The 27,585-nt window shown below is 33.2% G+C and overlaps 2 protein-coding genes across 2 annotated transcripts; one reads left to right on the top strand and one right to left on the bottom strand.

Moving 5' to 3' along the window:
* The first annotated feature begins 8,059 nt into the window (after positions 1-8,059).
* On the top strand, positions 8,060-12,403 carry LOC103455848 (homeobox protein knotted-1-like 2). The gene is made up of 5 exons (NM_001293949.1): positions 8,060-8,738; positions 8,953-9,075; positions 9,222-9,372; positions 11,372-11,625; positions 11,831-12,403. Exons 1-5 carry the CDS (start codon positions 8,277-8,279, stop codon positions 12,032-12,034), a joined length of 1,194 nt encoding a protein of 397 aa, NP_001280878.1. The 5' UTR covers positions 8,060-8,276; the 3' UTR covers positions 12,035-12,403.
* Positions 12,404-21,232: 8,829 nt separating this feature from the next.
* On the bottom strand, positions 21,233-23,219 carry LOC103455849 (homeobox-leucine zipper protein HAT9-like). Its single transcript, XM_070814150.1, has 3 exons — positions 22,298-23,219; positions 22,079-22,158; positions 21,233-21,873 (listed from the first exon to the last, which is right to left on the bottom strand). The coding sequence occupies exons 1-3, from the start codon at positions 22,796-22,798 to the stop codon at positions 21,549-21,551; spliced, it is 906 nt and encodes a 301-aa protein (XP_070670251.1). The 5' UTR covers positions 22,799-23,219; the 3' UTR covers positions 21,233-21,548.
* Positions 23,220-27,585: the final 4,366 nt, after the last annotated feature.

Genomic DNA, 27,585 nt, shown 5'->3' on the forward strand with positions numbered 1-27,585 from the left:
ATTTTTATCTCCAACATAGGGTATAAGGAATTGCGACAAGTTATTTTATGAATTCAATTTCATCGCTAACGTTTATGCTAAATATTGTTTATATATTCTCATAAAGAAAAGAAATAATTTTCACAGTTTTTTAATTATTATTTTTAACTTTATCCAATACAAATAGTCAAAAACTAAAAAAGGAAAAAATATAGAGCGTGACAATCATTTTTCTTTCTTTTTTTTTACCATAAGATAGTATCACAGTACAAAAATTAAACGTTAAAATCATGAACAAAATCAGAGACTTAATTAAAAGACTCCTTTGCAAATTCATACCGTGCATGGCCACAAAACGAAGAAGATACCTTTCTTTATTCTACTTTTATGTTTACGCTAGTTAAATTACTGTTCACATCAAATCCGACTTTTAAGGATTTAATTAGACATCTAATACCTGAATTATTCCTATTAGTCAATACTTAGTGCTCATCGCTGTACGATTGAAACATCCATCTTTAGTCTTTACCCTATAGATTAAAGAGAGACCTTTTTCTTGATTTAACTTTGCTGGCGACCCTTCAACCTCTTTTCACTTTCGTAATTAGACACAAAAGTGGAATATCTTACCTAGCTAATAATGCAATGATATTTGTCTATAACATCTGCTTTTGTTAATATACAATAATCCTTCCACGTGAAGCTTGGTAATCTGGAATTACAGCCAAACATTCTCTCATTGGATACTTTTGATTAAGTTTGATTGGTTGGTTAAGGAAGTGTTAAGATATAATATCTAGATATTGTATATAATTTGGGATGTATTCGCAGACCTTTGTCCCACTTATAAAACTAATTTATATTTCCCATGAACTTTCTTTCTGCGTCATTCATACCCTTCAAATTTGGTATGTAGGTGTTGTTGAAAAAGATTGACTAGTAGTTAGAGTTTTGCTATACTTGTGGGTGATGGCGAAAATATTTTCATTTATATGCCACATTTGTATTATATTTCTAATTAAAGTATGACCCTCAACACATGCGGTAATATTTCTGAAAAATTCACATACTTTATTTCTCTTTAAGTATGTCTCTATTAATTTCTAACCATTAATTTTTTTTTATTGATTGATATATTTTATTATATTAGATCTTAGATTAGTGACTAACATGATTCGAATCCACACCGTCATGCATGGACTCAACATCATCCCACAATTGTGGTAAATGATCCCTTGCACCTTTAAATTTTCTTTAATTCAACACATATTTTACGAAAATAATTAAGTAAATTATCAGTATTACTTGTATTGAATGCTACCAATCTTCTTAGTCATGCTTTATCCTTTTATTTTCTCAACTCTCCTTTTCATTCTGTAATATTGTGCGCAGAATCCAAGATTCTAATATCAGAGATCCCAATGTAAAAGTTTCAAAATTGGAGGTGATAGTCTTGATGGAGAGAGGTGGTGGAGGTTGGAGTTAAGTTAGGGTCACTACCAAGATTTTAAATACCGATATCACTGGTTGTCCATTGATATGATGAAAATTTGGTTTAAAAGTCAATGAGTGAAACTTTGAGAAATGTTGAATCACTCAATTATACATGTATAAGTGAAATGCATGTTACTATAAGTTTTGTTACTGTTTTTTTAGGAATAAGCTTTGTAATTCGTACAAAAGAAAATTGCTAGGTATTATATTAGGAGTTGTATTTTTTGTTCAGTACTTTATTTTGTACGGTAATTCTCCTTGACCATTATTAAGAATTGTGAATTTTGTTTTTGTTTTTTTTATACTTAATTTTTTTCATCTCACTTTCATACTTAAATTTTAATTTTTTTTTCCACTTTAATACTTTTGTTACTTTATTTGTCAAGTTTTCCGTTAAATGATAATATGACATTGTTGGCCACGTGAAATAACAAATTAAATGAATATAAATTAATAATTTAATGAAAAATTAAATATAAAGTAAAAATAAAATTCTTTTCTTGACAAGTGAAGACAATACCACTATATCACAGTATGACTTGAAAAAAACAATACTACTAGTCATTCTTCAACAATATAAAGTAAAGTTAAAAGTCGATAAGGTCCAAACGAGAATCCTCATATAGTTGAAGGTTATTAATTTTTCTTCTATAATACTTGATATTCCGTGAAATGAACGAAGGAAATATTTTTTTATTTACTAAATGACATCTTTAAAAGATGACTCAAAAACAAATACTTCTAATCATCTTTCAACATTATAAGGAAAAAAAAAAAAGTCCATAAGGTCCAAATGAAAATCCTTGTATGGTTGAAGGTTATCAAATATTGTTCAATAATATGAATACGGTCATAATCAAATTGAGAAAATATTTTTTTATATACTTGTCAACTTCATAAATATAAAGTCGACCCACTCAGACCTACTATAACTCTTAGAATAAAACTTAAATTTTAGGTTCTAAATTTACCACAACTTGCTCAAACTCTTGGGACAAATATGGTTTTTAACCCAAAACTCATTTATGGGGCAAATTTAGGTTAGGATTCCCCTTGGGTTAGTGGACTAGCCCACTATATAGGTGTATTTATCTTTAATTTTATATTTATAAATGTATTGAATCAAATTGTAAAAAAAAAAAGATCTAATGGTCCAAATTTAAATCCAACGGTTAAAATAATTAAAAAAAATTATTTCACGTGTTTTTTATTTTTTATAGTGTTTCACGAGTTTCATGATGTCAGTTTAGTGATTTTTCAATATTTATCAAAATCTAAATATTTTTATGTTAAAATATTTATAAAATTAAATTTGGATAGTCTACATAATTTTAATTTTTTATAAAAAAAATTACTTTAAATAAAATTATTTTAAATAAATTTTTTAATAATTTCGGACAAAAAATATAATCCAAGAATGTTGGAACAGAAAAACGATTTCTGAATAAAAACTTAGATTTATTGAATTAAACATTTTAAATTCTAAGGAAAACTAATGAAAATGGCTTGAAAACTTTGAGTTTTAATGATAAGAACAAAATAAATGGTAAAGTGAATAGTACTATGATTGACTTTTTAGTGTAAAAATATGATTTTTCGTTATAGTAAACAGTACCGGATGCTTTTCGTTAAAATTCCCTAAATTCTAACTCAAATAAAATGTTGGAGATACTCTAATATCTAATATACACAATTGCAAAACTTACGCAAAGGTTAGAAATCGATTTTGAAGTTAATAAATGTTTTTTAATCCCAGGCATCTGTACTACTAACTTATGAGTGAGTTGACAGGAACAGCTCATTCATATGATGATGAGAAGATAGTGATGTGACTGGAAAAAGGTTAGCACCAATAATAGACAGGTGAACTGTGGAGCCAATCTAATCGAAGCCAACTCAACCCGCCCATGGTGTATGTATCGGTGTTGGGATGAGAATTTGCCACGGCATATCTGATTATACAACATTAATACTAAAAATCAAAGAAGATAAGTACCATTAGCAAGTTTAGTTGCATGTTCCACCTGAATTTTATACCAAGTTTAGTAGAATATTCATTTCCGCACTTCTTTTCAATCTTGTCAATCTGCTGTTTATATATTTTAATTATTATTTTAAATCAAATTAATAGTAAGGAGAAAATGGAAAGAAAAAGAAGTGCAAAAAATCTCTTCTTACGTGAAAGAAAAGAGGTTGAAAGTTTCACAACGATGTATGAGAGATAAATTAGAACTCTGTTGCTTCTAGTGAAATAATTATGTCTTTTGAACTAAAGAAAATGTTCTTTACATAATGTTTTTTACTTGTGTGCATCTTTAGTTTAATTTTTTTTTCTCTTGATTTTTTAGTATATTCAAATCAAAAGTTGAAAAATCAAACGTGAGCAAAACAAATAGTGTTTTAAATTAGCTATAAAAGAAACAAAACAAATCGAATTTTCTCTTGAATGAATCATTTATAGACATATCTCTCCGTATCATTTTTTTCTCTGTATTTTTTTGGTCAAAGAAGTACTAATCTTGGCGAGAGAGGGAGTGATAAAAATATATTATAATATCTGCAGAAATAGTAGTGAGTGCATGGGGAATAGGCGAAGAGAGCAGTGCGAGTGAGTGACAAGTGAAGATGGTGCTGCAGCTCATGACAGCGTGGTGGTACTGCAGGTACAACCACCCTGGTGCCTCTCCTTCTTGGACACGTCCAATCTTAATTTTCTCTCACCCAAACGCCACTCAGAATTGAGAGAGAGAAGAACAGGGTTAATAACCTAAAAAGCATGGCAACGAGAGGACATGTTTAAAATTTTGCCATATTTCTGGCCCCCACGGCTTTTGCAGTACCAGTTACTAGTAGCGCGAGACTCCCGGGGGAATTTGCTATGTAAAAGGCCTAGTTCTGTTCTACACTGGCCCACTGATCACTGGCCCCCCTCCCTCCCCTCTCTCTCTCTATCTCTAGGTGCGTGCGGGTGGAGAAGGTGGTCGTCGCCGCCAGCTATATCTCGATACCACACCCACCGCCCATTTGTTCTTCTGTAAAATTTGATATTGCTTGTGTCACGGTTTATTGGCTTTCCCTCTGCGTCATTGACTCATTGTACACACTCACACACGTGTTTTCCTGCAATGCCCAATTGCTCATATAATTATATTCCATTAGCTAGCTAGTCTCATCATTTTCCTTTGATTTACAGAACAATATATATACATATTTGACCAATAAAAAAGAACAATATATGTCTACATACCAAGTTACAGACAATATGCTGAGATAGGGTTAGGTTCCTTTTACTACTATTTACAGTTGAAATGTCGTAGTCCTCCTGTCCTACTGCTTATTATTTATATATAAATATAATGTTATTTTTTTGTTTAAGCTAACAATAGTTTTCTAAATTAAGTTATTTACGATATATTGAGAACCATAAGAACAATATAATTGAAATATGACCTACAAGTATCAAATCTACAACATATTGAATTTTAAAATAGTTATCGGACTTGAGACAAATTATATAAATATATTAACTCCTAAAAGCACATTTTAGAGACTCGCTATATTATCTTTCTCAAGGAATATAATACAACAATTACAAAAATTTCACTCCAAAGTATTGGCTATACCTCAAATTAATATACTTTGTGAATAATTACTAATTAATTTTAGTCAAAAGGAAAAAACATAACAAAATATTTTGCTAAGAACATTCGAGCATACCATGCTTTCCTCTTTCTAATTATACATGCGTACTGACCTACAGAACTTTTCTTTTATTGACCTATTATGTACGTATGAGAGGGAAGTTATTATATACAAATCTAATTATACAGTATTAAATTGCAAAACTTCCTTCTAGTGACCTACTTCGTATGTACGAGAGTGAGGATATTATGTACAAATTATAACTGGACTTTATAGTGAGTTTCATTATTTAATCTCCAATGTAATTTCTTTACTACCCTAAACCTTACTTATTCTCGGAAGTTAGGGAGAACTTTGAAAATTTATCTCTTTTATGCTTGATAGTTGTGGGACATTATGTCAATCAAGTGTCTTCTCATTACAAATTCTTCTAGGCATTTGATGTGAGTTTAATTACTGAGATTTGTCTTTAGATCCTATCGTTTGAGAGAGAAAATGAAAGGAATGCACGGTAAACAGAGTCCGCATACTCATATTTCAATTGTTTTTTAAATGTGTTCTAGGTAAAAAAAATGTAAAATTATGTTAATTAGGAGACTATGAACCATTAAAAACTCAACATTAATATAACAAGGAGAATGCTAACCACTTTCCTTTCTTACTTTTATTTTCTTTCCTTTTTTCGGTTGTTTATGTAATGTGCATTTCACTTACAACTAAATCTAGACAATTAATATGTTTAAAATTTGTTACTTCTCTTTCAACTTATACCCCTAATTATTATTTCAAATGTTAACCACACCATTAGTACTTTTCATTTTCTTCATTAGTAGGTATTAAACATTTCAAATTTTAAGGCCTCCTCTTTCATTAAGAAAAAAATACGAATTTTTGTTTTCAGGCTGCCGTAGGGGTTGTGCTGCATAAACAACTTTGACAGAAAGCCCTATCATTGAAAGACTTAATTAATTACTTGTGCTTCTGTCGACGGTGGCTGACATCAACATGGTTAAAAGATGAACATGAATCTGTTTCGAGGTGAATTCAATAAGGTCCTTCAGATAGGATCTTGTAGATAAATTTGCTGACATATATTGATTCACCCTTCTGGTATGTGAAAGCAATACAATACCGAGCTAGAAAGATAAATTCCAGTCCAGTACAATTTCTTCGAAAATAATATTCCTAATTTCGTGTATATTATCAAATTAATAATGATCTAATCTTTATTTAGTTTTACAAATCAATAATTATCTAATCTTTTACAGTAAAAAACTACATGATAATGAGAAAATCATCATTTCAAGTGATGTTTATCCATTGATTTCGCCTTGCACTAGTGTGCTTTGGTTAAGAGACAAAAAACGAGGAACTGTATAAGATATGTTGTCCATGACTTTATTTTTTGGACCTGAAGAATGATTAATAATTGCAAGTGCAAGTTATAATTGGGGTATGGATGAGGTGTTTTTCTCAATAGAATATTGTATTCCTTCCAAACGAAGTTGAATTTTGTTTTTGTTCTCTTTCTATTGGTAAAGCACTTACCTTTGTTGGGTCATTCACTATCACTTCACCTGACTATATAAGAAAACTCATCTTCAAAATGATTTAAGAAAGAAGAAGAAGAAGAAGAAGAAATAATGATTGTTAGAGGTTTAAGTATCCAAAGTAAAACTATTAAATGGTAAAGAAAGAATAGGCGTCAGTCAGTATTAAACATGGTAAGGTAAGATAAGTTACATTTGGAATGCCGGATTTAATCCCAACAAGTTATAATAAGTTCATAAAATAAAATAAAAATGTCAGGCTCGTTTGAAAGTGTTTTTAAAATAACTGAAAACATTTTTGATAAAATGTTTTTAGAATCAATCGTTAGTAGAAATAGATGTGAATATTGAAAAAGCACTTCAAATGCTTTCTACAAGAAGCACGTGTTTCTTGCAGGAAACACCTCAAGTGCTTTTGAAATCCAAAAAAATTATTTTAAAGCATTTTCGGTCATTTTAAAAACACTTCCAAATGAGTCCATCATCTCCAAAAGACCATAAATGTTGCTCTTCAAATAAATAAAATTTTAAGCATAAACTAAATATAAGCAGAAAACACTACATATACTAAATTTTTTCATTTATGTTATGCATGCAATCTAGCGGTTTGTGTTAAGGGTATGTGGAAAAACCTTTCTTTCAACTGAAAGTTTGTTTACTTCGATGACAGCTTAAAGGCCAAAATTTGTTTCCAATTTTACAATCCAACCGACTCTACAAATTTTATGATTTATTGTTTATCATTATTACAATTGTTTTGATTTTCTTTTCTATATCTATTTGGGAGCATGTTTTGATGACATGGATCTATATTTAGTTGAAAAGTGTATGGAGTTTGTTTGAGATGCACTTAGGGTTCTATAAAAATTGCTCATTTTCTCGAAAGTGTAAATGAAAAATTATTTTCGCACATAACATTTTTTTTTTTTGCACGTTCTAGTTTATTTATATTTTTATTATTCTGTTATTTGCTTAATCTAATGACTTCCTATGCGAAATAGGAGAAAAACAAATAAGAAAAGGGAAGGAACATATAAAATTGAATTAAATAGAAAAATTATAATTATAAAATAATGAAAAAAAGGAAAAAATTCCGTGAAACAAAGGTTAAAATCAAGATTAGGAGGGACAGAGAGATTGATGGAAGAAAAATCTTCAATCTAGTGAGTTACCTGCTCGCTAGGTCTCCCATATAGTCATTGCTTTCGAGCATTTTCAAATATTTCTTTACTTTCTTTCAACAAAGCAAAGTCAGTCTCTTTCACCCTCGCATAACACAGAACCGCGAGTAGCCGGTTCCGGCCACGCCATCTCCTCCCAGTTCCTCAAAGTAATCAATTGTGATATATATTTTTCTGTAACGAAATTATAACATGCTTAATTCCTTGTTTAGCTTCACTTCCTGGCCTCCATAATCCCATGGATTGCCAATAATATTAGTTCGGATCCCATTGGTTTGCATAAAACCCAGGTCGCGTTTTGTGTTCCCGGTACTCATAAATTATTCCTTTCTGTATTGACTAGCTAATAGCTAGGGTTTCGGTCTACTACTGGGGTTTTAGTTGATTTATAAATTAGAAACCCTTGGGGTTTGCTGAGAGAGAAAAAAAAATGGAAGACTACAACAATCAAATGGATCATGAGAGTTCGGGTGGTAGGGGAAACTTCCTCTACGCCTCACCAAACCTTGGAGGAAATTATGGGAGAGCTGCAAGTGATCATCAGATGGGGATCAACACCTTTCATCTTCAGTCAAGCGGCGGTGGAGGCGGCGGCGGCAGTGGTGATCAGTGTAATTTTCAGTCTCCAGGAACACACCCAATTAATGTGAAGACCGAAGCCACCACATCACAACATGGCCACCAAAAATTTCAGTACAACAACAACAATAATAGTCATCTTGTTTCTTCATCAAGAGGGCACCAACCAGTTGTTCATCAGCTACAGAATAATTTTGATCTTCTAAACGACGATCACAGCCTGAGCTCCAACGAAGTTGAAGCCATCAAAGCCAAGATCATCGCCCACCCTCAGTACTCTAACCTCTTGGAAGCTTACATGGATTGCCAAAGGGTAATTGTTTTATTAATTAACACATTTTTCTCTTTCTTAGACCGGGAAGATTAAATAAATGAATATTTTTTTATACAAACATATTTTGTACTAAATTTATCAAATTATGAGATTTTTTGTTTTTAAACTTGAGTGAGAAGGATGGTACAATGCTTTAACAAACTCAGCTAAGCTCATCTCTTCGATTTATGAATCATTCGTGTTATGGATGTAGGTGGGAGCTCCGTCTGATGTTGTGGCTCGGCTCTCAGTTGCTAGGCAAGAGTTTGAGGCACGACAGCGGTCTTCAGGGACTTCAAGAGAGACTTCAAAAGACCCAGAACTGGATCAGTTCATGGTGATCCATATCTTCCATTTTAATTTTTTTTCTTAGTTACTATTCTTTTTAATGGGGATTAATATATTATATGTGCATTGCTTGATGTTTTCTTTTTTATTATTATAAACAATAAAATCTGGGTGGATCACTTACTAAATTAACAGGAAGCTTACTACGATATGCTGGTGAAATATCGTGAAGAACTAACAAGGCCAATACAAGAAGCCATGGATTTCATGAGGAGGATTGAAACTCAGCTTAACATGCTTGGAAATAATAATAATGCTCCTCCTCTTCGAATCTTCTCACCCTCTGGTAAGTGTTACTTACTTTCCCTACAAACGTAAGTGAATTTTGGACTCATATATCCATGTGCTAAGATTTTTCTTATGTTATACTAGACGTTTTCGAATTCTGTACTTAACGTACATCTATCCATCTTTCCATTACCGCTAACCTAAATCCATATACTGTATTTAAATATTATTGTACAAGTAGAGCATGGGGAAGGAGCTTGGAGTTAGAATTCATAAAATGGGAGATATGTGGATTTTTTGGTCTTGAACTGCTGCAAAACTGCTAGTCCAACTGTTTTGTCTCACCTTGAGGAGAGTACCCAAAACTTGTCAGTATCTCTTTCATTTTCTAGGCGTACGTCAAATCCGGTTATTTTTTTGAGGGAGACTAATTTGACCCATCAAATAGTGCCTTCCAATGTCCAAGAACAAAGAGGAAGCTAGAGGAAGAAGAAACCACACCCACAATTTTTTGATTCATGAGTCGCTTCAATAACTGTCGATGAACATACACATTTTAATCACGAGCTTAATAGTGTGATAATGACTTAATTTCTTTGCTTAGTTTATAGATTTGTTTAAAAATATATTCACATTGGAAAGGAAATGACTATTAATTAAGACAAAGACTTAGTGTAAATACCCTATTCTATATGTAAACAGTGATGAGAAGAGAGATCAAACATTTGATTTGGTTAATAATTCGCATTCTTTTTAGGGTTTCCACTTTCCAACCCAAAACCAAGACCTCCCATTTGTTTCATAAATCTGATTTTCTATATATAACATGATTGTCTTCATTCCCTAGTTCCTCACTAGATTTGGTAAAAAAGGTAATTTAACAACAAATCCGTATACACTAAAACCTTATACAAACCAAATAAAGGATAAAAACCTTGCAGAAGCAATAGTAAAAGAACATAGGATGCTATTTAAATCAGCTAGCTACACCATCTGGACGGTACGGACATGGCAGAATTCATTTGAAATAGAATACCACCATTTATTAAGTTCCATGTTGGCTATATACCTACATGCCCCAGATTTGACTTATCTTCAGTTCATGCACATGATCCTTCTTTAACTCTTTTATTTTTTATTTATGTTTTATGTGTGCATGAATCTATCATTGTTGTATTCCTTTATGGTGGTAGATCAGCTTTAGCTAACCTTGACAGTTTGTAAGAGATATTTTCTCACACCACGTGGTAAGTGTTTATTGAGCGAGTGATTTACCTTTTGCACATAAGATAAGCATTTATTGACGGGGTAACGCTAATGTGGTCGTTTCTTAGTTGCGCATAGAATCTCTATGTTTATCACACTCTACAGTCCACATATATTGAAGTGTTCATATATCTTAACCTTGACAGTAACTTATATTGACTGGTTATTTGATTTACTTTATGGAATCTGCATGATCTGTAATAGTTAACAAAGTTTGCTTCTAACAATGTCTGCATAATGCACTCGATCAGTAACAAAATGTATAATAAATCTATCACGAGATCTTGTAGCCAAAGTTGGTCTCTCCCTTTAAAAGTTCATCTTTTATAAGGTCTTTTTGGGTAATTAACTATATAAGAGCACACCACATGCACTTTCTGGGATAGAATTCCGGGATCTCCATTCCTGTTTTCACACACGTGTATATATATATATATATATATATATATTTCTTGAAAGGTTTTCGTTGTTCGTTGTTCTTAGCGTGTTCTCAGGCGAGGGAATTGCTCCTCTCTAACAAAATCTAAATAGGCTAGAATGCTTCTATGGATAGAGTTTGCACGTCTGCGCATAGAATCATTTTTTTTGCCTTTTCATTTTGTTCTTAAATATATATATATATATATATATATGTGTGTGTGTGTGTGTGTGTGTGTGTGTGTGTGGATATGTGTGTGTGTGTGTATTAAGGGAAATGATTTTCACATGCGGCTCTGTCCTTCTGCGCACCCCAACGTCCTTGGTTTCTCAGTTTTTATACTTAAGAGTCACATGCATGTTAATATATGCAGAGGACAAGTGTGAAGGAATTGGTTCATCTGAAGAGGAGCAGGAGAATAGTGGTGGAGAAACAGAAGTGCCTGAGATTGATCCAAGAGCTGAAGACAGAGAGCTCAAGAATCACCTGCTGAGAAAGTATAGTGGTTACTTAAGTAGCCTGAAGCAAGAGCTTTCCAAGAAAAAGAAGAAAGGGAAATTGCCCAAAGATGCCAGGCAGAAGCTCCTTAGTTGGTGGGAGCTACATTACAAGTGGCCATATCCTTCGGTATGTTTTCGATTCATTGAGATTTTGAAATCCGTATTAAGAATGGGTACATGTCATTATGTTCGTCGATCATAGAGGAATTTTCTCGTGTCAAATATTATGTTGTGTTATATTAACTGGATTTCATATCATTGATTAGATGATGCATTAATGACATGTATGGCCCGGGTTTACAATCTAATAAAATGATCATATTACTAAACAGGAATCGGAGAAGGTGGCATTGGCGGAGTCTACGGGTTTGGATCAGAAACAAATAAACAATTGGTTCATAAATCAAAGGAAGAGGCACTGGAAGCCTTCCGAGGACATGCAGTTTATGGTGATGGATGGCCTACACCCACAGAATGCAGCCCTCTATATGGATGGACACTACATAGGTGACGGTCACTACCGTCTCGGTCCATGACCTAAACAACTCCGTGACATTGTGTCCTCTTCTGCTCACGCAAGGCTCACAGTTAAAAGTTGGCTTAATTAGTTTTATATGTATGATCTGAAGATAAAAGCAAACTGCTTATCGTAGTTCGTAATTTTTATGGCTAAGTACGTACGTACTTAATTGGGTAATGTTCTATATTCCACAATCCAAGCTGATGATTTATACGTATATGGATTTTTTTTCTTTTATTTTTATTGCGTGCTGTGTTGCTGCGATTTTACCTAGTGGTCTCTTTGGTATATTTCAGTAATGTGATGCTAGCAGTAAGCTGGATGGTTTCCATTGTTTCCATTATTTTGCGTGATATAAGACGTTCTAGAGTTGATGTTTGCTTCATTGTGCGCCAAAAAGGAGTGAAATATCAGTAGTTTAGAGCATCGTTAGTCTTTTATTTTAATGCATCCATACTGCCATGTTACAAGGCTTCTACTGTAGAAACTGAAAATAGGGATACCTTCACCAGGGACATGGATCCCCTTCGGATCCATTGGTCCTAATCCACCAAATTTCGTAATTCGAGCTATTGAAATTTGATCAAACGGTTACAAATAAGTGCTAACTTTAAAAGTTATAATAATTTTAACCGGTTGAAATTTCAATGGTCCAGATTACAAGATTTGGTGGATTATGACCAATGGATCCGGAGAGGATCCATGGCCCCTCCACCAGTAATCCAAGCTATAATCAATATTCAATTAAATTTTTTAATTTTATAATAGATTACAATTGGGAGCAGTATCTGCATAAATGGGGGTAAGGTTAGCCGACATTCACCTCTTCCAGACCCTGCGTAAAGCGGGAGCCTTGTGCACTGGGTACGACCTTTTTTTTAATTTTTTTTTATAATAGATTACAAACAACTAAACTTAATTGTAGTTGATATTTCATGTTCAAAAGTTAGGATTCCACCATTAAGTTAATTGGCCATATGGAGAATAGTTCGATCTCTTATAAGTCGTCGCAAAGTGTATTCTTTCACCAGTGTAGGACTCTTTTACCTTCACATCGACACATACCCCTCACATGTGAATAATTTTCAAGACAAACACATGGGCAACGAATTGAGGGACGTGTAGCCGTTGACATTCACACGTGAGCTAACTTGCTTTGATATCATAAAAAAGAAGTTGAAGTTCCACTATAAAACAAATTGATAATATGAAAAGTACTTCAATCGCTTATAAATCCTTGTAAGATTTATCATTTAACCACCAATATATGACTCTTATACCTTATTATCCTCACCGCCTTGACCCCTAGGAGAATAAATGTGGCTCCGCCGTTGATTAGAGCTTTTCTCAATAAAAGAAGACATAAACTAAGCTGAATAATCAGTTAGCCCATGGTGGAAGAGCGGCATAACTTATTTCTTATAAAATCACCTTTCAGACAGCCTCTAAAATTCATTAGCAAAACGCCAATGAAGTTTTGGTTGGTTCAGTTCCAATCTGAGATCAAGTTTTAAAATAATTCTCGAAGAATTTTTTTGGATAGATTAATATAGGTTAATGATAAATTAAGGACCCGCACAATTTTTTTAAGAAAAGCTAATGAAAAGTTCAAAAAAACTTTAATTTTAATAAAAAATAACAAATGATGGTGTAATGAATAGTACTAGAAAAAGGTAAAAATATCATTTTTCGTTAAAGGTAAACACTACCGGAAGTGTTTCGTTCAAACTCTTTTTTTATTTTTTATTATTATCTTCAATGGCAGCAGGCATATTCAATTTTTTTTTTTGAGTTTTTAACGAAAAACTTGCGGTACTGTTTACTTTAACAAAAAATCACATTTTTACACTAAAAAGTCAAACTTAGTACTATTCACTTTACCCTTTATTTTATTCTTATCGTTAAAACTCAAAGTTTTCAAATTGTTTTGATTAGTTTTTTTTATTTTTTTTTGAGTGAGGGGTTGCCGATCGAGAGACAAAACAAGAAAGGTTTAATACGTTACATTATGGTTGGTGGACTGACCTATGGATATAGGGTTAGGACTCGGAAATACATATTTTTTTGGCCTAATCGGATAAATGGTCCCCGTGGTCATAGGATATTCGGATGATAGCCCCTGTGGTAAAAAAATTTGGATTTAAACCCCTGTGGTCACAGTCTGTTAGGATTTAAACCCTTGTGGTCTAAGTCTGTTAGGATTTATGCCCTTCTGTCATTCCTCCATTAGGTTTAGGTTGGCAAAATCGGATAAATGGTCCCCGTGGTCATAAGGTATTCGGAAGATAGTCCATGTAGTAAAAAAAAAATCGGATTTAAACCCCTATGGTCTAAGTTTGTTAGAATTTATGTCCGAAACTAGAGGTTCTGTCATTTCTGCGCTAAGCTTCCAGGTGGAGCAGAATTTCTCTGAGGAGACGCGACAGAACGAGGTGGAACTAATAAATCACATAATTCATTAAAATCCAAGATCTAATAAATCAAATAATTCAAAATGCCTTTATAAAATTAAAGAGTTTTTAACTCCCGAATATCCAACCGATTAATTAATTCTTTATAACATATTCTATTTTTCTTTGACAAATAAGACAGTAATCGTTGGCGTTTTCCCAGAATTTTACGTAAACCTCTTTGAGATAAATAGTTTTTTTGTGTAATTGTAAATGTGAAGTAAGTCTTCGTATCCTATTGGTGAAACTAACTATTTGAAATTCAACAGATCCTCTGTTTTCATCTTTTTCTTCTTGTGAAATAACTGAGATGAATGAATTTTTTTACCATAAACTGTAATCTTTTCTCCCCCCTTCTTTTATTGTAAGATATTTTTTATTGATAGATACTCAAAGAAACTCTACTCCACTTGTAAGCTTAACAAATGAATGACATAACCTCTAATTTCAGGCATAAATCATAATAGACTTAGACCATAAGGGTTTAAATCCAAATTTTTTCTACCGCATGGGCTATCTTCCGAATTCTTTATGACCACGTGGACCATTTATCCGATTTGGCCAACCTAAACCTAATGGAGGAATGACAGAAGGGCATAAATCCTAACAGACTGTGACCACATGGGTTTAAATCTGATTTTTTTTACCACAGGGGCTATCATCCGAATACCTTATGACCATAGAGACTATTTATCCGATTAGACCTTTTTTTTTTACACTTAATTGATACTTGATTTGTAAAATTTACTTTGCAATAAATTTATTGATCCGAGTCGTCTATATTTTAGACTTTAGTACATCATTCTTGGATCATCCTTGTAAAAAAATTAGACAAATTCAAAACCATTAAGACATTTATTTGTAATGAAAGAAATGGACGAATATACTTTGAATTTAATCCAACTGTTATATGGTTTCAAATTTAGTTGATTTTTGGTAGACAGTTCGATTGTTGAAATACATTACAGAGTGACCCATAAAAATATATTGTCAAAATGTATGTGAAAAACATATGTCCCTAAATCTTAATCCATATATAATATATGGATAGTACTATTCACACACCCATGTTTACCTCACACACACCTTTGTTAATTTTTAGTTACATTGATCATCTTTAATTCAATCACGATCGAAAATTAATAAAATATTTGTGAAGTAAGAATAATTGTATGAAAGGCTTTAAGAAGTCATGGGATTGGATGGTGACGTGCTCTTGGCATCCAGCTACAGGAAGAGAAAACAGAAAATCATATCATGAATAATAAGGTTGGGTAAATTCCAATAGGAAATAGTTAAAAGAATCTTATCTTTTCACCGTTAGGTCATCTCCAACAGAAGAAAGACCAGATGTCTCGTTTTAGTCATTTAGCCCTCCAAGAATTTTTTTTTTATGAACAGTGCATGACTATATTTCTTACCATCTCCAACCGAGAGGTCAGAGGGTCATAGGCCAAACATAGCCCTGTGACAAAAAACCATCTACAACCGTAGGCCAAAGGGTTATAGTATGGAATGTGAAGAATTGAAATAAAATAAAGTAAGATAGTATGGAATGGTGAAAAATATGTGAAAAATAATGTAGAAAAAAATTAGAAATTAAAAATAAAAATAAAAAAACGTCCAAAAAATAAAAAGTGGGATGAGACAAAAAAAGTCCTAAACCCTAAACCCTAAGGGTGCGTTTGTTTGGCCTCATGAAATGGGACTGGACTGGATTTGACTACAGTCCCATGTTTGGTAGGTGCTGAGACTAAGTTAAGTAGGACTAAAGAGGACTCGTTCCGACTAGAGAGCTCGCTAGAGGGTCTTAGTGAGACCCCCCAAAATGAAGCGGACTGCTAAGACGTTCGCTCTTCGCGTCGTCTGCTCCATGACCTTGCCGTCAAATCCTCACAATCCTTCCCTGCATGGATCTTCCTCTCTCTCCCTTGCTATATCTTTGCACTGACATCCCCGCATGGACCTTGCCGTCAAATCCTGACAGTCCTGCTAGATGCCAAGCCGATCTGCATGACCCAACCTCGATGTCGAGCCGATCTGCAAGACCCAACCCAGATCATGTCCTTTCCCACTCTTTCCTCGTCCTGCTCGAATCAGAGTGTCGTTGTTGGGTATACAAGGAACGCAGCTGCGATTTCGATTTCGATGTCGATTGAAATTCAATTTTTGATTGTTTATGTTTTGGGAGCTTTATCGATTCAAATGGAGGAGAAAGATGTGGTTGCAAGTAGTGGAATTTGGATGGAGAGCTTTATCAATTGAAATGAAAAAAAGTTGTGATTGGAATCTATGGAGTTTGGACGGAAAAAAATAGACAGAACAGAGGTTTCAGGCAGGAAAAAGAAATAGAAAAAGAAAAAAAAAAGAATTAATTTTATTATTTTTATTATCCTACTTCTAATTCGATACTGCACCAAACGCTTCACTAAGTTAGTCCTGCTTAGTCTAGTATAAGCCAGTCCAACTTAGTCCCTAAAGCTAGTCCAGTCCGAGATAGTCCGATGCAACAAACGCACCCTAAAGTGGCTAGCCAGCGGGTTGGCCCTTTGGCCATTTTTTGTCATGTGGGGCCCACGAGCCCTTTGGCCTAACCCTCGGTTGGAGACGGTTTTTGGGTTATTTTCGACCTTCTGGCCCTCTGAACCCTTCAGTTGGAGATGACCTTAGTATAAAGATATTTAACTGAACCACATACAATTGAACTAATTCACGTCTTCATCAATTCCTACATAACATCTTCAACTTTGTTACTCCGATGGGATGTACATTTCCAATCTGAAGCAAAATAGAATGAAAATAAGTTTCTTGATCGTGTTGTCATGAAAATTGCAGGATAAATGAAGACTAAGAGAGAAGCTACAAGTGACCACTAAAAATAAAGCTCACTACCAAATACTGGATATCATCACCGTAATATTGTTCTCAAAGAACATTGAGCCGATGACTCGTCATTCTAAATATCCACCTATGAATAACAATAAAGGTAAGCGACATGGGTTATTGGTAGGGCTGCAACTTGGATACGAATCTCCGATTTCAAGCCGAAATATTCTAAAATATTCCGTCCCATTCATATACTGTAACTAAAATTCTTAAATTTGAAAAATTTGGATAGGAATTGGAATGTATTTAATATTCCGAATTCGATACAAAATTCTGAAACTTTCATAGCTCTGTTATATACACTTAATTATGTACTTACTGACTTTGGATTTGTAATACACTGTACTCCAATATGTAATTATTTTTTCAATTATAACTCCTTCGAATATATTACATACAAAAAATGAGAATTTGAGAACTATGAAACTTTATATTATGTAGGGTGAGCCATGGTGATGACATTTTTTTTTTTTTATCTTGGTATAGATGAAGTCATACAACTCCTATAATTTTGAAACTCTAAAATAATCTGATTCCGGAAATACTGAATTTGGTATGAGTTTATGAAATTTCAAAATTAGAAATAACATGCATTTCCGAAACTTTTTTCTTTCAAATTAAAAACATGTATTTCTGATCCGATTTGGCCAAAAATCAGGCCTAGTTAGTGTTGTGGGCTTTAAACAATCTAACTTTTAATTCCAAGTGTCTGGGCTATTAGGTATGGTTATAAATTTCTATACAGTATATTATGCAGTTATACAAATTTCAAAAGGTTTGCAATATTGTGAAACAAAGTCTAAACCCAACATGTAGTAGTAGTCTCACTATTCCTAGATCACTTGAGTTGAAGCTTTAAATAGCTCAATTGCAAACCATATTCAGCTGAAAAGTGACAGGGTCTATATAACAAGGTGATAGATGAACTTTGAAGCAAGACTTGTGTTAAACAATTTCTAAGCATGAAAATACTTAACTTCTTACATATATACAATGAGATTCTTGTTTGCATACAACTCACACTTACATGTTCTAACAAACCTTTTCTTTTTGTGATTTTAATGCATTAATTTTGCATGTGTGTCAGACTATAGACACAAAAGATAATTTCTACTGTAAAGATACGTTATTTGCTAGTGAAAGAATAAGTTCATTGCTAAAAAGAGAATGCAAGCATTATTCATTTGCAAACAGAAAACAAAGAAGGTAAATAGATTCTTCTTAAAGCAGCTAAGCATCTTCTAAACAAGAATCCCATGATGTTCTTACATAAAAAAGGAATTTCACTCACCGCCCTTCTCATATCATTACAGCAAACAATGAAATAAATATTAAGAGAAATATTATCGGACTAATAGTCAGTTAACACGTTTGAACGTCTTATAGATACAACACGGATTTATATTTTGAGAGATTATATTTACACACCCCAAATTACTTCTCCCATACTTTTTAAATTTTTTTAATATTTTCTACACACCACCAACACTTGATAGAAAAATATTAAAAAATTAAAAAGATGTGGAAGAAGTAATTTGGGATGTGTGAATATAATCCCCTTATATTTTTCTGTTCAAGCAATCAAATAGCGCAGCCATGAACACTATGCAGGCCCTTTTTAATCATTGTCCAAGAGGTTACCACTTGGTGAAGTTATGGATCCATGATATGCACCCACACTCTTTTGGAGTTATATATATTCTTTTGTTTCTGTAGCTAGGCCGAGACAAGAAAAGAACAATATCTTTTTTCCGAGATTACGAATTAGATTTGTCTCCTTCACCCTCGTGAACCAACCTAACACGGAACGATAAGCAAAAGTGCTCATAAATTAATACTGAACAATCATCATCTCAGTCCACATTAGCTTATATATATGATGCTACGCCTAACACTAAATCTAGTGGTATATCAATTCCAGTTTTTCCATTTTGATGATATAATTTAACCATTATCTAAAGTTATCATCGTCGTCATCAAGCACACAACCTAAAGCTATCCCTGTCAATTTCTCCGGCAGATCATTGGAGCAAATGCAGAACTGACTATTATTATTTTTGGATAAAATTAACAAAGCATAAAAGAAGGGGACTGATCATTGATCAAGGCAAGTACTTTTGGTAGTTGATACGAGATTATAGGAACATAAACAACATGATTATGATCCCGATGTTTGTTAGTCGTTTTGATCATAATTGCATCAAAGGGGCAACATGAAGTGAAATAGCTAGATACAATTATTTATAACATCTCGCGTCTCTCATTTTCTAGATATTTAATTCACGAGATTCAAATAAATGATTTTAATATATTAATTAGAAAGACAGTAAACATGAGTTATTGGGCTAGGATTAGCTCAGTAGTGAAGGTGAGAATAAAATTATTAGTAGAAATAGTATACTGGATCCAAAGAATTCGAAACTCTGCAATATCTTTATAAAAAAAAATACACATAATTGTAAGTTAATACTTAAGGTGATACAAATAGTTTTATTCAAAAGGTTTTCTAAAGTCTGGAAATGCATATTGTTGAAGCGCTCTAAATAGCTAAGTAGCTAGTATATTTTTCTGCCTATGTAGGTCTTACTCACGCAATTAGGTTTGTTTTGCTTTTGTTTTGTCACTTTGTTTTTAAGGTACTGTTTTTATTAACAAATTAGGGCAGTGGAGCAGTGGGCACAGCAAACTTTAATATTTCAAAATCATAAGAAATAGTCCTGCAGTACTTCCGAAAATATCATTGTCAGATTACGCAAAATAAATGAATAGTCGGTTTGTAAGAGTTGGAAAGTATCACTTCTCCTTTTATTTCTTGCTTTCTTTAGCATTAAAGATTTGCTTTTCTTTCTCTTTATTTCTTTTTTTTTAATAAAAACGAATGATATTCATTAAAATGGCGAAAAAATACATACAAGAAGATAAAATATAATAAAAAAGTAAACCTTTAAAAAAAAATCTTGCCAAAACTTTTAAATCGGAATCAAGAAAAAAAAAAGGTCATCATTACTGAACATAAAATGAAAACATGTAGTCACTCAATAAAACTATCATCAATCAAAATGTTTGCTATTATGTCCCGTGGTTCCTTAAATCCTTTATTTCTTTCTTTGATGGTAGACTACAACTTATAAAGTTGAATACGTCAAGAGAGCATTGAAATAATTTGAAATGGAAAATTTCTCCATACATCTCAGATCTTTTCAGCCAGGTTTCTTTTGTCATGTCAAATTGTCACAAAGATTGAATTAGGGATGTTAATGGTTATTGACTCAGAATTTTCTAGTATGTTTTCAGATATCTTAATTTCAAAACATCAGATTTTTTACTGTTAAATCTTAAGTTAAAGATGTAATAACCAAATCTAACGATCAATAATCTCAATATGTAGAATACACTATAATAAAATTTTCACATGGACCCATATGCTAATAGAAAAATTCGAATACCAAAACTTCTAGCAGGCCATAAATGAGAACGGAAATAAGATCTTTTCTTTTCCTTTTCATATATTAGCATAACAACATAATACAAATACATGCTAGACATTACGTGTCTATTCTGTTTATAAATTACAAAAGAATCAATAAAAACTTAAATACAAGTTAAGCCAAAAGAATCATGTTTGGTACAAAGATTCATGAACTAATTTAATTAATATAGCAACCATAAGGGTTTATGTTCCTATAATCAAGAACTACTTAGGGCACATTCATTATTGTTATTACTATTAGAAAAAGCAACCGATCGAGAACTAATTAGGGCACATTCACACCAAGAAATATGTCGAATTTGATCATACACCTCAGTTCCAATCACATCCCACTCGACCGGTCTACCAACTTTTCTGAAATTCTTAGTGTGATCAAATAGCATCATACTCACATTAAACCATATTATTAATTATGATCGACAAATTGTCCATACATAACAATGACATTACGTGCAAAGTTAACCTAGCTAGATTTGTCATTGGAAAAGACGCAAAAAAATAACGATCCTTCACATGATGAGATGACTAGCTAAAAACGCAGAATTATATATATGTACAAATTAATATTCGTAAATAAGAGACAGAAATGAATTAACCTCTACAGTTAAATTTCATCCTGTACAAATTAATTCGAACTATGCATGTTGCTTCATAATAAAAAGGCTAGCTAGTGATAATCTGGCCTTAATTAATTTGGCAGCAGACTAGCAAGCTGTAGATGGATGAGTACTGTAGGGGTTGAAGATCAAGTGAGTCTTATTCGATCCGATTAAGAATGGACTCGTCGATGACCCGTTGTTATGATTATGATTATGATGATCGCCGCCGTTGCAGATTTTCTCACAGGAGGGACACATGGTGAGAGTGGCAGTTGGAAACTGCATGTAAAAGGGTGCTGCTGCTGTTGCTGTTTGTTTCATTGATTTGAGCTCTTGCAGCTCCTTGTGTAGCCTTCTGTTCTCTTCTTTCAATGTTTCACAACATTGCTTCAACAACTCGAAATCTGCTTCTGTTTGCTTCAGCTTGGTCCTACAAAATTGTAATAAATTAAGAATATTATATTTTTGGAGACTCTCATATGAGCAAGCATCAAACATGGACATCCTGAAATTTTTGAATACAAATAATAAGAATAATTAAGTCTTGAACTCGATGTTCATGTAAGCTGAACTGAAGATCTCTCACAGAATATAATACTTAGAACATTTTGTAAATTAAATTAAAAATAGTGTACCTGGCCCTCCTGTTTTGGAACCAGACTTCAACTTGTCGCGGGCGTAGATTTAGCTTTCTTGCTAGTTCTTGCTTTTGTTTCTGATTTATCCAAGAAAAAAATAAAAATAAAAAGAAAAACTTTAATTTGTTAATGAACGATAATCTAATTAAACACAAGCTTATAATAACGTGAAGACAAATAAATAAACAAAGATGGCTTATGGAAAAATATAATTACTGGAATGAGAGTAGTGTGTTCTCTGAAGCTGTCTTCTAAAGTGGAAGATTGTTCTTTTGTAAGTCTGAGTTTCTTTCTGGGACTGCCCTCATGATCTTGATCATATAATTCATCGCTTACTCTTGATGAAGTAGTGATATTCACTACTCTCTCTTCTTCTCCCTCTATCTCTTCAACACCCATATCTCTGTCCCTCTTGAAACTAGATGAGTTGGAGAACGACGAAACGGCGCCGCTGCAGGGAGAAGAGACCTGTTCTTGTGCTTGCACATGTACTACTTGGTGCAAATGATCATCTGATTCGGCGGCCTCAATCTTCGAATCCCCGGATGATGGACCTAGGGTTAGAGCCGGCAATAGGTGATCGTATTTCAACTGTATTTTCTTCTTCTTTTGGTGATCGAGATCGAAAGCCTGCAAATTTGTATGATGATCTGGATTAGCTTGACAACCTAGGCTGAGTCCAAGGCCAGTGTTACAAGCTTCATGATCAAAACCCATCTCTCTAAAATTACTAAATTTTGTTATGGAGTAGCAAATTAATCACAAAAATATTTATAAAAAGGTGCGAGTGTGGAGGCAAAAGTAGATGGTAATTTTTTTTAAGGAGGGAGTTGGAGTAGTAGGGATGTGGGGATCGGATTATTTAAACAAAGGAAGGAAGGAAAGTGAATGACGAATATGGTTTTGTGGAATTATAACAATTCGATCGACCCCATGTCTCTTTGTCCTCATAGGTTGACTAATATCACAAACAAATTCTCTACTACTCTAATGTCTATATATATCTCTCTATACAATTGATGTGTGTAGAAGGCATGAAGGCATATGAAGCTAATTAAGCTAGTCTCTGTGTGTGCGTGTATGTGTGTAAGCATGCGTGGAACCACATGGAATGTGGGTGTACACAAGAACGCATAATAAAGAGTGATGAAGAGAATGATGATTCGGCACTTTTTACCTTTTTTCTTTCCACTTTTTGATCTACTGGATTTTCACTTTATATTATACGAAAAACTATTATTGTACAGTTTTTGGAGAGTACTTGAGAGAGAGAGAGAGAGAGAGAGGATTCTTTAGGTACGTATATACTTCCAATCACTTTTACGTTAATACACAATAGATTTAGTGTGAAAAAAAACTGTCCACAATTATTGCGTATGATTCATATATGTATAGTTGACAGTTGTTCACATAACACATGAGATATATATTTATTAGTTTGATGATATATGCCTTTATTTATAAGAAGAAGTTTCAAATTTAATTTATTAATATTATTTTTTATCTCTGTTTTATAATCTTTGTAGTTTCTGTTTTTTTTTTTTTTTTTTTGTGTGTGATGAATTTAATGAAGCAATCTAACGGAGACAACATTTATTAGAGTCTCATGAAGACCAAATCCATTGTGTTAACCTGCATGTAGAGTAGACTTCGCAGGCCACCGAAATACCTTTCTGAATACCACAATCCTATGTCTGCATGTAGATTGTAGAAGGCTAGGATTTCTTCATGAAACTAACTACAATATGAGGAGTAGTTTCACTATAAAATTAATTAGCTATATAAGTAGTCCAACTTACATCTAAACACATGTAAAATCCTTTCTTTCTCGACTTAAGTTTTCACTCTCAACGTATAGACTTTTACATACTAACCAAATCTTTTTAGCTAGGGTTTTTTCTTGGCAACGATGAAAGTTTGGTTGTTTCTTCGAATTTTATTTTGAATACTTATTCGATAATTCAACCACTTACCTTAAACTAATTAACAAAAATGGAAGTTTAACGGAAAAACCAATTATTACATGTTAATTATCACCTTGCCGAGCTATCTGACTTTTTAGGTAGAAACTTTAAGAGCATCTTTAGGGAGTGATGGAAATTAAATGATGCCATTTGTACGATTAATCCACCGACGAATCTACAAATTCATTGCACCTTTTGTGCGAGTTATGATTAAAACTCTCATATAGTCTTTTGATGAGATGTAACCGTCAGGGTGATCGATGCACCTTTTTTTTGTTCTTGTTTCTCTTTTCTTTGGTTTAGCACTAATAAACAGTGACTTTGTTCACGAAAATAGTTCTTCATGACATGGACATAACATGAATAACGAAAGTTAGTTAGATGGCATAAAGATTAGAGATAGGATTATCGTTATCCTGGCTAGGTATCCTTCATTTACAAGTTTCTAGTGCGGTTGAGATGATACAGATACATTGACTTTGAAACAGTGTTGCCAATAAAAAGAATATAATTGGTATAAAAGATGATTGGGAATAATTGGGTAATTAAGATTACACAGATTTATTCCTTAATCCATCATCATTAACTTACACTTCAAGGTTTAAATTTCAAAGTAAAGGAAAAAGAGCAGGGTTACAAACGACAAAGAATCCCTAGATTAGCTAATATTACTCTAATCTAATTGTGAAACGAATCATGTAATGTTATGACGCACAAATTTGCATGTTGTTGTGTTGTATAGTTATTGTCTATTCAGGGACAATTCATGCCGTGTTTTGTAAGAATTAAGTACATAAATAATGTGTGACACGTGGATAAACAATATCCGTTATAATTAAGGATTGTGAACCAAATTATTCTCGTTCCTATTAGCAAGTGTGAACTAGTGGAAAGGCGGCAATGGATAGACAAGGAGACCCCACCAATGATTTTGCATGATGGGGCATTTGAATCGATTCTAATGGAAGAAAATAATTGTGGTTTAATTTTGGAGATGAAGCCAGAACTCAGAAGACCTAAAAAGGACTGTTGAGTAGAAACTAAAAAGAAATTGGCATCGCAATCATGGAATGGATGTGATGAGAGCAATCTGTAAGGGTGGGGGGTGGTGTTGGAGATAAGGTTTCATCAGATGTGTTCCGGGCTTTAAGGCCAGCCGACCAGTGAGCGTGTATGATTGTGCTAGGTGTTTGGCTTTTCCACATCGTCCCTCCTTGCTTTCCCATATCCAACCGTCCATGTCAAATAACAAGAAGCCACCACTTTTGTCTGTATAGATTTCTCAACTACGTAAAATCACAAGCCACATCTACACTTTTAAGCATATTATTAACTAGTAATATTACTAATCATTTTCTTTTCAATATTAGAGAGCAAGAATAAGATTTGCTAGGGCTACGAACTATCCTTTTGTCTATTGATATTTGTCTCAACTTAATTAAATGAGGTATAATTTGATCCATATGGTTGGAAAACAATAATATATTTATGGTGAGCTCGATGTTTAGTTGTGTGATAACGTAACTTGTTTTGTAGCGTTACGAGTACATTGTAAAAGAAAATTTAGTTGACAATGTCAATTTAAAAAGCATAAGTGTTTATGATTGTCAAATCTGTTTGAGATAATTGGGGAATAAATTCGAAATAGGATGGGACAACAAAAGTCTAGTCATAGCAACATTAGCTTCGTTGATTTTTCATGAAAAATCAGAGTGGAAGAGCATCAGCAAGGCACCGACCTTTCCGAAAGCAAAGCCTTTACTTACCCCAATGGGATTGTCTTTCAGTTTGTGGTATATATTGATTTCTATTTGTGTGGGACTAATTAAGTTTTGAGATTGGAGCATCTATCATTTGGCCCCAGAAATAGAGATGGAGACCATGTCATGAGCAGCTCCCACCTCACCTTCCATGAATGCGACTGCTTCTCAATCATGCTTCAAAAACTTTGTAACAGAATATCTCTCAAGTAAAAGTTTTTTATATGAAGTGTTTGCGTTCGCCTCCGGGATGCGTCTTCTTGTTCATTTAATTGTGATTGACATAATTTAATTGTATAAATGTCATTGAATAGTTCTTTACTGATTAAATGAAATGGAATTGTCACTTAGTACTACGATTTAGTGATATTCTTCTACACTTACTACTATGATTTAGTGGTATTCCTCTACACTTGTAAGTGAGAAATTTAGGTTCGATTATCAGCAAATGCAGATTTGAACCACATTATTATAACTTACCCATTATGAACAGTAGCAAAGCTACAGTGGGTGCATTGGATGCACTTGACCCTAATAACTCAATATTTCCGCCTTTGTTTTTTCCTCTTCATCCTATAATTAGTTCAGAAAAGTAATATTGGAGGTGAGCATTAGGTTTTTTTTCCCTAGCCGACTCCACTCCCAACTAGCTCATCTCATGCCGATCTCCCCTTTATAGAAAACAGCTATTTCTTCCTTCTATTTTCTTCTTTGATTCCTCTATCTTTCTTCTTCTTGAGCTCAAAATAAAATCTCAATTAAACACAATATTCGACCTAATTTTTTTTATAATTTATTTGATCCTAGTGTTAATCTCATTTTGAATATTGTAAGAACTAAGTAAGAGTGTACAACTTGCTTACTTTCATTAAGGATTGTTTTCACCTTTGACGAAAGATCTCCCCTGTTCTTCTTTGCCGTGTGTTTAACTCATGATATTGGTGTATAATACGATTTTTTTTGGAATATTTGTACACCTTTTTTAATAAGAGAATATATCGTGCACAATATAAATGAAAGTGTGATCAATTTTTGGAATGCTTACTTATTATGACTCTATTGTTATAAAATTCTAACTCCGTCTTTGATTGTGAAACTTAACCCACTCCAACACTATTTAGTATAAATAATATATCGTTTTTTTATTAAATGGAAAGGAGTTTTCAAATCTTCATATTAAAATGAAGATTGCCTTCTTAATGGGTAGATGGTTGTGACTTATGGGTTCCTTCTGAATGGGTGCTTGGGTTTTGGTGTCGAGGATGGGTTGACTTTGGATTTCTTGCAGCATGATGAACCCCACCTAGGCCCACACCACGTAGCAAGTACATAACCCATATCATATATGTGCAATGTTGTTCCATCTAACAAGACTTGTCGTGTTAAAATTGAAGATATATAGATGTCTTGCGAAATTAGCCAAAAGTTTGGTTAAATTTGACTCCTAATAATACAAAAGTGTTTATAACTAGCTCTACTTCAATAATGCTACTCCAACAAAGGCTCTCTAGTATTAACTAATATTGAATATTAAATTATTTACTCCATGAAACTGAATTATTTAAGGAAAAGTGAGAAAGTAAACCAAAGTTTAGCAAAACTTATTTCTCTCTCTTGACTAGCTAAGAGTGACTAACAAACGTTTAGAAAGACAAAATGACTTGCCGTATAACTAACATCAAGGGTGGATTCACATACATAAAGGCAAATCCAACCGTCACTAGGTTAGGCTATAGCCCAAAAGAGATTTATAAGAAAAATGTATTACCTAGGTTACTAG

Source organism: Malus domestica, chromosome 15, assembly GCF_042453785.1.
Source record: "Malus domestica chromosome 15, GDT2T_hap1".
Classification (NCBI taxonomy): Eukaryota; Viridiplantae; Streptophyta; class Magnoliopsida; order Rosales; family Rosaceae; genus Malus; species Malus domestica.